Source organism: Entelurus aequoreus, linkage group LG02, assembly GCF_033978785.1.
Source record: "Entelurus aequoreus isolate RoL-2023_Sb linkage group LG02, RoL_Eaeq_v1.1, whole genome shotgun sequence".
Classification (NCBI taxonomy): domain Eukaryota; kingdom Metazoa; phylum Chordata; class Actinopteri; order Syngnathiformes; family Syngnathidae; genus Entelurus; species Entelurus aequoreus.
This window is the reverse complement of record NC_084732.1, coordinates 65,609,117-65,620,851: the sequence shown is the minus strand read 5'-3', so window position 1 is coordinate 65,620,851 and position 11,735 is coordinate 65,609,117. Positions and strand designations below refer to the sequence as shown.

Here is an 11,735-nt window from a genome sequence, read left to right as displayed (position 1 = left end):
AGAAGAACTACATACTTTTACATATATTAGATGCACCAGATAATAAGTCCCATCTTAAAACTCATTTGTATACTCGAGCCTTTAAAAAGGCCCCCCTTTTAGACTCGAGCCTTTAAAAAGGCCCCCCTTTTAGACCAGTTGATCTGCCGTCTATTTTCTGCTCTGGCCCCCTCTCCTGCGTGGAGAGGTTATTAGGTGACCACAGGTGACGCGCTTGCTGTTCAAAGTCGGGAACCGGGGTGGACCACTCATCTGTGCATCAGTTGGGGACGTCCACTCAAGATGATCCCCTGCTGGCCTCACTATGGACTGGACTCTCACACTATTAACTAGATCCACTCGACGTCCATTTCACCGGTCGCCCAGGGGGGGTCCCACCACATGTGCGGTCCCCTCCAAGGTTTCTCATTGTAACCCATTGGGTTGAGTTTTTTCTTGCCCCTGATGTGGGATCTGAGCCAAGGATGTTGTGTTTTGTGCAGCCCTTTGAGACACTTGTGATTAAGGGCTACATAAATAAACTTTGATTGGTTGATTGATTAATAAGCCACAGATATACACTGGTACAAAAGATTTTGTAAATGTATATTTACATATACACGGCAGTAAAACGCCTGATCAAACAAAAGCAAGTCATTGTAGTGGACCCACTTGCTGTGGAAGAAAGTTCTCAAATCAGACTCAGTAAGTCTACGGCAGGGGTCACCAACCTTTTTGAAACCAAGGGCTACTTCTTGGGTACTGATTAATGCGAAGGGCTACCAGTTAGATACACACTTAAATAAATTGCCAGAAGTAGCCAATTTGCTCAATTTACCTTTAACTGCGTTATTATTAATAATTAATGATATTTATCTTTGTAGAAACACTGATCATCTTAATGATTTCTCACAATAAATATATATAGAAACAGATAAATATCAATATGCAACACTTTATTTTTATATTTTCTCTAAGTGCACATTTTTCAAATTGTCTTAGAAGTGATCATTTGAAAATGTTCAGTCTTGTGAAATCACAATATCCCATTTTAACTAGCTAGCCACTAACATTTTTTAACAAATCATGAATTACTTTGCACCATGTTTGTACAAATAATAACTCATGTAAAATACAAAAGTAAACTCTCAAATTTTTAAATCATGTCACACTTTGAACTGGACACCAAATCTGTTATGTTTCTTTGTCAGTTAGTGGGAAGCCTGGCATTGCATGCTGTTAACTAGTGTGTTGTACTCTGGTGTGTAACTTGACACTGCAACTCTGAGTGAGTCTTGCAGATGTGCATCAGTGAGGCGTGTTCTGTGTTTGTTCTTGATGGAGTTTATGTCAGAAAAGGCTGATTCACAAAGATGAGATTTTTCCTCATTGTTTGCGGAACCTTCTTAATCTTTTGGACATATTTTCACAGCAATCTGGCTTTAAGCTTAATTATGATAAATGTAAAATGTTAAGGATCGGAAATCTAAAGGGAACGTCCTTTCGAATGGAATGCAAAGTGCCTGTTTTGTGGACTGATGGACCAGTTAACATACTTGGTGTTGTTGTCCCAGAAAATTTGGAAGATCTAGGCTCAGTAAATTATGATAATCGACTAAGAAAGCTGGACAAAATTATGCAATTATGGAAAGGGAAATCCCTAACCTTGTATGGTAAAATGTCTATTGCCAACTCGTTAATTATTCCTCAATTTATTTATTAGTTTTTGTCATTACCAGCTCTATCACAAAACTTGTTTAAGATTTATGAGCGGAGGGTCTTCGATTTTGTCTGGAACGGCAAACCAGAAAAGATTAAAAGAAAGGTTTTGTACAAAGAGTATGAATATGGGGGCCTGAAACTTCTCAACCTTGAAGCTATGTGTCTGTCTTTAAAAGCATCAATTGTTCCAAAGATGTATTTAAACATTGAGTGGTACACAAATGTCCTGTTGGACAAAAAACATGTACTGTATCAAAAGAAATTGTATCCTTTTTTACAAGTGATCCCCTCCCAGAGAGTCTGCTGGGAAACATGGCGGGGTTCATAAAGGAAATAATCCACTCATAGTGGTGTTTTCAATTTTATGTGCCAGAAAAAAGAGACGATATTTTGCAGCAGTTAATATGGATGAACTCTAATATTGTAATAGATGGAAAGCCTTTCTTTTGGAAAAATATTTTTGAAAGAGGAATCATTTTTGTCAATGATATTATCAATGGGAATGGTAAAATTATGAAGTATGATGAATTTAGAGCTATGTATGGTGATGCTTGCTCAAGCTTTTGATTTTATCAACTAACTGGAGTAATTGGGAAAAGATGGAAACAAATAATTAATTGTGGAACTACTAAATTATTAGTTTGTAAACCTCTAATAAGAAATTCTAGTTGGCAAAAATGAACTAAAATAAATAGAAAAATATATAATTTTTATTTAATAAAGAAATCTTTGAAGGCTGCCTCATACAACACAAATGGAAAATGGGAAGACTTTTTTGACTGCCCGTTGCCATGGGATGCCATATTCAAACTAATCTATAAAACCACTATCGATGTGCAAAATCGTTATTTTCAAATTAAAATTATTTATAACTTCTTACCCACAGGGAAAATGTTAAAATTATGGAATATGACAGAGTCAGATGATTGCCGATTTTGTTGTCAGGAGCCTGAATCCACCCTGCATTTGTTTTGGTATTGTCATATTGTGTCTTTGTTTTGGGTGGAAGTTGAAAAAATGTGTTTAAGGATTGGTGTGTTTATGAAGCTTAATGTGGTTTCTGTTATTTTAGGAGAGTTCATTGACAATCATGATTTAGTCAATTTAATTATAGTACTCGGTAAAATGTTTATTTTTAAGGCCAAAAACAGATATTCACTTACTATTACTTTCTTTAAAACATTTATTCAGTATTTTCTAATTTTAGAAAGTTACATGGTTGAAAACGATAATGATGCCAAAAAACATAAAAAAAAAAAGATGAGAAGTCCTCAAAGGCTTATTTTGAAAGTATAATTATGTTTATAGATTATATGATATCTGTTGTTGTGTTCCCTAATTTGAGTGACCTGGACATAATCTGGACTGTACATAAATGCTTATTTTGAAAATGTAATTTTGTTTATAAATTATATGCAATCTTTTGTGTTCCCTAATTTTTTTCTGTGTACATGAATGAAGGTGTGTGTTGCTGAGTCCGACTTGGACATTACCTGGACTGGGCCTGGTTTAAAAAACCCTTTAAACAAATCTAATTTCATTGACAACCTGGTCTGTTGAAGATAAGGCCCTTTTTTTAAAAATAAAATAAAATAAGATAAATAAATAAAAGACATTTTCTTGGAGAAAAAAGAAAGTAAAACAATATAAAAATAATTACATAAAAAATGGTAATTAATGAAAATGTTAGTGGACCAGCAGCCTATACAATCATGTGTGCTTCAGGGACTGTGTCCCTTGCAGATGTGTTGTCTATGTTGTGGGAACCAGAATATTGGTAGCAGAAAGAAATAACCCCTTTTGTGTGAGTGGGTGTGGATGAGTGTGCATGGGGGAGGTTGTTTGGGTTGATGCACTGATTGAAAGTGTATCTTGTGTTTTTTCTATGTAGATTTAATTTAAAAAAAAAAAAAAATGTATTTATTTATTTTTTATTTATTTATTTTATTTTTTTTTTTAGAACAGGCCCGCGGGCGACTCATCTGGTCCTTACGGGCGACCTGGTGCCCGCGGGCACCGCGTTGGTGACCCCTGGTCCACGGTAACATTTTGGTGAATTTACAAAACTAAAACAATACAAAAAGAGTACCATTTTAACTTAATTATACTTACACAAATGCTCGTAAACATGTTAGTATATTTGCTCATGCTAACAATGCTAGCTTGATTACATTACGATAGCACGCACAAATATGCATGATAACACTCCTACAGACATCACACATGGCACACTTAAGTAGGTATGAATTGTTTTAGTTATCCTGTAAAACTTACAAAACGTTGCTTGGAGTGATGAATGAAGAATCCTTTCGAGCAGAACGTTATGGATGGTTATACTTCTGGTTCAAGGCATGAAACAGGAAGTACATTTTCAACCCGCAGCACCGGCAGTTAGCGAACTCGTCCAAAGATGGCACCATTGCACAAACAATAATGCACCTTTTTAGCATCTCTTTCGGTGTAATATGAAAACTATTTTTTGATCAAAAAAACATTATGGCCATTCGCAAAGAAAAATCCATAAATTAGCTGCAGGTATAACCCGCAGGGTCAAAGCTTGGGAAAAAAGTAGCGGCTTATAGTCCGTAAAATATGGCTTCATTCTGAAACTTAAATCTCATTCCAATTATTGGGATACTTATACAGAATACTGTAAGAGACATTTTACCGAATCTGTGCCGTTTGCGTTTTCAGGAAATGAAATAGTATAAATGCACGATAACAGAAAAATCCATGTATCTTTTTTAAGCAAAGCGTCATTCACGTTGATTAGATGGGCTTTAATATAAGTAATACAAAATATGTGATGTAAAAATGTGCCGGTAAATTAACTGATGTTACATCATTTGTCCAAAGATTTGTGTTTATCCACTTTTATTTATCTGTGCCAGTGACAGGAAATAAAATTGTATAAATGCACGATAAGTGTAAAATACATGTATTTTTTCTTAGATTTAGAGAAAATTTTATATTATCTGAGGGGTACACTAAAACAATTTGACTTGACCTGGGGCTGCATAATTAGTTACATAGCTAAATTAAAGATACCATAGGATAAATGTGACACTCAATGTTGACAATGAACATTTTCACTTACCTCAACTCTTTTTTTCTTTGTTGTTGTTGTTTTTATTCAGTGACATTTCTCTGTATGTTTGTGATTTTTATTTTTGCTGTTACCTTTTTTCCCCCTTCTAGTCAGTTACTGTGATTCTCTATCTGCTTGTGGCGAAGAGGAAGGCAGTACATTGCTACCCACTGTGACTGAAATGTGGGAGAGGGTGTTATTATCTTACTTATATGATTTTTCTGTAATTTTATTTTATTTTTTTATTTTTTGGGGGGGCTGGGGCATAAAAAAAGATGTATTATGATTTCCCTATCAAATGAATAAATACATAAATACATGTATTTTATAAGCAAAGTGTCCTTCACATTGACCAGATGAGCTTTAATATAATTAATATAAATTTGTGATAAAAGAAATATGCTGGGAAATCTTACAATTTTACATATCTGGTCCAAAAATGTATTTTTATCTACTTTTAATTATCTAGCTATGCCAGTGACGTATTGAACAGTTCAACGTTTTTCCACTAGATGGCAGAAAATAAAAAAATAACGTGGGTATCTACTGTCATAGTTTCCATTAGTTCAAAAGTCATGGCACGCTTGATGCTGTTACATTTTTCTGGTTCCAAATATGTGCCTAAGCTCAATTAAGGTAGAGAAACACTGACATAAACTCGTCGAGCTTTGCTGCGTGCACTCCGCTCCACTACAATAACTTTGTTTTGTTAACACATCCGTACAATAGGGAGCGCTTAACCTGCTACTGTACATTTGTTGAAAGCGAAGAAGAAACGCGTTTGCTTCCGGTTTCATTGTGTGACGTAACTTCCTTTCTGTCCGCGCTAACCTCCTAGTGAACACGCGCTCGTCTTTCTTGCTCAAGTGAGTGGCTTTTATAAACCATTTAAAATGTGTATTATGTGGTTAAATAGCGGCCCGTCACTCCGTAAAGATACACTTAACTAAACTATGGTCGATTAAAACCTCCACGATGCCCTTTTTACTGGTGTAGAAGTTTTAACGTGGCTCGCTAGCGGCTACTTGATATCACGGTACCGCAGAGAGTCGACACATGGTAGCATACATGATTACATCACGAATATATGTATTAAGTTCAATTTGTTATTGTCATTATGCGAAGATAACGTTGCAACCCATGGGCGATTTATTAAATTATGCCCTTTCCATTGTAATGATAGTCCTAATAGTTATTGGTCTGATATAGTTAATCATCATATATGGGCCGATATTGCAGGTCTAACATTGATCCGATACATAGTACATTCAGGCCGATTTTAGGCAAATAATTATATTTTCTATATATTTGCGAACAATTTACCAATAAATAAATTCGAAATAAAAATAAACTTAAGCCATCAGAATCAACAAATGGTGATCATATTTGCAATCCCCCTCAATTATATATTGTAGAGCCAAATAAAGTTATTAGTGTAAAATTGAAAATTGCATAAGCTATTGTATTGACTTTTGGTCAGATAATTTGGCTATCTTACCCCAAAGCCCGTGTATATTAATGAACATTATATACATTAAGTGTATCAAAAAAAACTACAGGACAGTACTAAACCATATTGATCTCAGCACACTGATATCAATCCAATAGTTATACCGCCCTTGGTATTGATACTGTCGCCATATGGCTCAATTTGTCCATAATTAGCAGTTAATAACTAATGACTCAAACTGCCTTTTGGAATGTCAAGTCAACAACCATATTGTAGAGCCAAATAAAGTTATTAGTGTGACATTGAAAATGACATAAGCTATTGTATTGACTTTTGTTAAAATAATTTGGCTATTTTAACCCACAGCCCGTTTATATTAATGAACACTACATACAGTAAGTGTATCAAAAACACCCACAGGACAGTACTAAACAATAATAATAATAATAGATTTTATTTGTATAAAGCACTTGGCGTGGCGAAGTTGGTAGAGTGGCTGTGCCAGCAATCGGAGTGTTGCTGGTTACTGGGGTTCAATTCCCACCTTCTACCTTCCTAGTCACGTCCGTTGTGTCCTTGGGCAAGACACTTCACCCTTTGCCTCTGATGGCTGCTGGTTAGCGCCTTGCATGGCAGCTCCCGCCATCAGTGTGTGAATGTGTGTGTGAATGGGTAAATGTGGAAATACTGTCAAAGCGCTTTGAGTACCTTGAAGGTAGAAAAGCGCTATACAAGTACAACCCATTTATCATTATCATTTATATTGAGTAAACAATCTCAAAGTGCTACAGTGTATTAACAAAAAAATAAAATAAATAAAAAAGATAATAGAGAAATAAAAACTAGAACAGCCAAACAGTTATAGCTAGTATGCACATATCTAAAAAAGGCTGTTTTAAAAAGGGCTTTTAAGCCTTTTTTTAAAAGCATCCGCAGTCTGTGGTGCCCTCAGGTGGTCAGGGAGAGCGTTCCACAGACTGGGAACGGCGGAGCAGAAAGCCCGGTCTCCCATTGTTCGTAGCTTTGTCCTCGGAGGTTAGCCTGTCCGGAGCGGAGGAATATTGATTTCATCACACTAGTATCGATCCAATACTGCTACCGCCCTCGGTATAGATACAGTGTTTCCCACACATTCATTTATTTGTGGCGGCCCGCCACGAAAGAATTACGTCCGCCACAAGTAAAAAAAAATTTTAAAAAAAATTTTCTTTCTTTTTTTGTCCTGTCCAGCTTCTCAGGGAAATCATATAGTTGATGGAGATGCCCATATCGGCTGTTCAGATTTACTTTACAAAAGAGAAGTGTAGGATACTTCTTGTTGCCTTATTTGTATTTGACTTTATTTAATGTATTTATATTATCATTTGGTGCAGCCAGGCCGGAGCAGGAGGGGATAGAAAGAGTGAGAAAATAACTTTATGTTGCTGGTAAATAATATGGTTGTAGTAGTAGGCTAAAGTTAAATTATTTAGTATGCACTAATTAAAGGGGCAGAGCTTTAAGAGACATTTTAGCTTTTATATTTTATAAGATATATTTTTTGTAAGAACCACAATTAATAAATATATTTCAGTGAATAACTTATTGTTCAAATCTGTATATAAATATGTACATAAAGTGTTGTAATTATATTGTAAAATGAATGGATGGATGGACGTTTAAAAGAAAACTGTTATTATTAATTAGTAAGTATACATTTTTTGAGCCTTTTTAGAGAAAATCATATCATTGTAGTGTATTATGCAAATTACTTGATGTCATGGTGACCACGCCCATAGCAACGCCCCCACCACCACAGGTATCTTGGCAGTTTATGGGAAACACTGAGATACTATCACCATATGGCTCGATTTGCCTCTAATTAGAAGTTAATAACTAATGCTTCAAACTGCTTTTGGAAATGTCTAGTCAACAACCATATTTGACAGCATTAAGATGATAAAGTCATTTTAAAGTACAATAGGACTGATGAAAACTAACTAATATGAAATGGTTTGTGGATAAACATGTGAAATACATGTAATTGGCAAATTTATGTCAAAAATGTATTAATATGAAAAAGGGGGTGTACAAAAACCGGTATACTGCTGTATATACGTTCACTGTCCAAACGCTCTGCTTTTAGTGTCTTATGTACATTTTGTTACTTTCAGAATGCGTTACGTTGCCGCTTACCTGCTCGCTTCCCTTGCCGGCAATGACACACCGGACGCCAAACAGATCAAGAAGATCTTGGACAGTGTTGGCATTGAGGCTGATGATACCCGTTTGGATAAGGTCTGTGTTCTTACGTGATGATTTGGCCCTTTCTTATTTCTTCACTCCCATTTGACTTTCACAGAACTTCACATTCACCAATGTCATTTGCGTTCCAACAGGTCCTTTCTGAGCTGAAAGGCAAAAAAGTAAATGATGTGATCGCTGCAGGTGAGCGTGCGACCGATTTATTTAAACACTTGTTATCTTTGGATGTTTTCGCTATCTAGAAAAGGAGATGGCAAGGTCTCAGCTCACAGCAGTGTGAAGCAAGATCATTTCAAAGAGCTCATAATGTCTGTAGCTTACATTGACCAAATTAGCCCCCAAATCTATTCAGAATTTCATAATTACGTAGACAGCTAAACAGTGTACATCAACAGGCCGCAGTGACCCACCTGTTGGAGTCCCGTTACTAACGAAAATAATGTTGACTCCAACAATGGTGCCCAAAAGTATGATTTTAACAAGGTCTGACATTGCTCGTAACTTAAAATATTCGCATCTCAAATCTATGTTCCCCTTTGAAATTAATTTAAATTCAATGAAGACTTTGTAAGCCCTCCAAAACACAATTTTAACATGTGACATGTTTTTAATAAGATAAACAAACTTTTAGATAAATAACATTGTATCAGTAACAAAACAATAGAATGTGCTAGAAACAGCTACAAATTAATTTAACAATTACCTTTATAAAACCGTGTTAGATTACCGCACTTTGAGAAACTCAGGGTGATACTGCTCATTTCCTGAAGAAAAAGCTAGCACTCTAACCGCAAGCCAGCTTAAACGCCCGTTTTGCCTTCGTCAATAAACATTTTAAAGCCTTTAAATATTAAAATGGAAGATAAACACACTAGAATTACAACAGTATGGCTCTTAGGGCTGAGCAAAGAATATATCGTGATAGACACGTAATATCAATAAAAATGTGTAATAAAACGTTATAAATATTTTTTGTTCATCGTAAAAAACAAAGTTGTGAATCAAGATTGGTTGCATGAACAAAGGCACTTGCTAACCACACAACATGATCAGTGGGAGCGACGCATTAACAGCCAATCAGGTAACAGTACCAACTATCACGTTTGGTTTGCGCCATCTTGTAGTCTAGCTGTTGATTCTTTGCATAGAGTGAGAAAGAAAAATAAAAAGTTTCCGATAAAACAGAAATATCACTTCAACGGTATGGCAGTTTTTTAGATTTTTTTTAAATGGATTGTAGTCAGGCCAAGGCGCTCTTAATCAGTAATGCCACACCACCTTAGCTATGTGTAGTCAGGCCAAGGCGCTCTTAATCAGTAATGCCACACCACCTTAGCTATGCTCTACCAGGCCAATCAGAGGCAAGATAGGGCGGGTCATCGAACCGGAAGAGAAATCACAACAGACATCCCAAATGACGACGAGAAGAGAAAAGATAATTTTCAAGCGTAATGTACGACGAAGTGAGGAGGATCATAGCCGCACAATTAAGTAAAGTCACTTACTTGGCGTGGACCACTTTTAGTAGGACCACAGAACCGTACGTGTGTGACATTCCATTACATCGTCGACTGGGAATTAAAAAGTGCCTGCCTGCAAATGTATTTTTTATCTGAGTTTGATACATGTTGTATTATTTGCACAGCTATGTTAATTATTTTATGTGGAAAGAATATTTTTCTATTTTATTTATGTTATGTAATTTTGTACTACTTAAACAGTTTATTTTCTGTGCTGTTAATACCCATCTTGACTTACTGGGTTAATAAAAGTGCCACTGACTGTTTACAGTACAGTTGTCATTCACTTCAATTTCAGTGAATCTCGCTCAAAAATTAGTATCTTTATATGTATACTTTCACAGAAAAATATATCGAATATCGAGTTTGAGCAAAAATATATCGAGATATACTTTTTCGTCCATATTGCCCAGCCCTACTCCTTATTTTCGATAAGTCATGACATTTCAATAGTAATCGATATTGACCGATATAAAACACTTATGTATATCGTGATAGTTTCTAGCCATATCGTCACGCCCTAATGGCTCTTAAGTTAGAACAATATTGAATGTTTCTCCTGCCAAGAAAAGTAAATTGTTAGTTTTTAAATAAAACTTGGTTTTAGTGTGGGTGTATACAAGTACTTTTTGAGCACATTTAACAATACCGTAATAATAACTCATAATTTGGGGTACAATAACGGTGATTTGAAATTTTCACAGCATTAGTTCCCTACAACTACCGTAGTTTTGTGGAGTAATGTAATAATTTTGTACAGCCTTCTTTGATAGTCGACTTCTATCTGTATCTTCTACAAGCCGCTTCTCTTTCAAACATAATCAACATCTTCTCCATATTTTCATGGATACATGTCCTCCGTTCAGAAAATATTTTAACCTTTGGCAACGCTTTTACTGCTTTAATTCGGCTATACACACTGTTGTTGTGGGGTTTTTTCGATTTTATCTTTAATTCAATGAATATCATTTCTTTCTCAACAATGTCCTTCATACTCACTGAGTTTTGTATGTCATTAGCTAATGCTAGTGAGTGACACACTGAATTGTGTTCACTGGCATTTGCAACTAGCTATTAGGAGTAAAAAATATATACTTTTGAAGATATGGGGCAGTAATATACATTAAAAAGTGGTTTATAGGGTTTGTCAAATGAAAGCTAAAAGGATTGTGGATCTGTACCTACATTAAAATGCTTCCCGTGTACATTCCAATTGCCATCACCAAGTCTGCCACTATCAGTAGTTATTTTTAACTACCTACCTTACTTATGTCTGTTGTTATGACCCAAATGTGTCATTATCCGTGTTTGTCAATACTCTGTCTCCTTCTGACCCCAATTGTGTGTAACTTACGTTTGACATCTGCCAACGTGTCTCCTCAGGTTTCAGTAAACTGGCCAGCATGCCAGCAGGAGGTGCTGTGGCTGTTGCTGTTGCCAGCTCTGCAGCTGCTGGCTCAGGAGGAGCCGCAGCCCCTGCTGCAGCAGCAGCAGGTAAGATTTACAGCCTTGTTTGTTTACTTGGCAGTCCGAGCGTCCGTCTTTGGGCGCTTGCAGTCAGATCAGACAAGCTGCCTTTATATTGAATGCCTCTCTATGATTTTTTTTTTCTCTTCTAGCTGTAGAAAAGAAAGAAGAGAAGAAGGAAGAGTCTGAAGAATCCGATGACGACATGGGATTCGGTCTGTTCGACTAAGCTCTTTGTATGGAATAAAATTTGTGTAGAAATTTG

General features: G+C 36.0%; 1 protein-coding gene across 1 annotated transcript; it reads left to right on the top strand.

Annotated features, from left to right (window-relative positions):
• Positions 1-5,541: 5,541 nt before the first annotated feature.
• Positions 5,542-11,735, top strand: LOC133638264 (large ribosomal subunit protein P2-like). Its single transcript, XM_062030697.1, has 5 exons — positions 5,542-5,655; positions 8,393-8,516; positions 8,618-8,666; positions 11,387-11,497; positions 11,623-11,735. Exons 2-5 carry the CDS (start codon positions 8,394-8,396, stop codon positions 11,697-11,699), a joined length of 360 nt encoding a protein of 119 aa, XP_061886681.1. The 5' UTR covers positions 5,542-5,655; position 8,393; the 3' UTR covers positions 11,700-11,735.

Excerpts from the sequence above, each read along its gene's own strand:
- LOC133638264 (XM_062030697.1), top strand. The coding sequence starts at position 8,394 with ATGCGTTACGTTGCCGCTTACCTGCTCGCTTCCCTTGCCGGCAATGAC. Across the intron at positions 8,667-11,386 it reads AAATGATGTGATCGCTGCAG|GTTTCAGTAAACTGGCCAGC; the intron begins GTGAGCGTGCGA and ends GTGTCTCCTCAG. Across the intron at positions 11,498-11,622 it reads CCCTGCTGCAGCAGCAGCAG|CTGTAGAAAAGAAAGAAGAG; the intron begins GTAAGATTTACA and ends TTTCTCTTCTAG.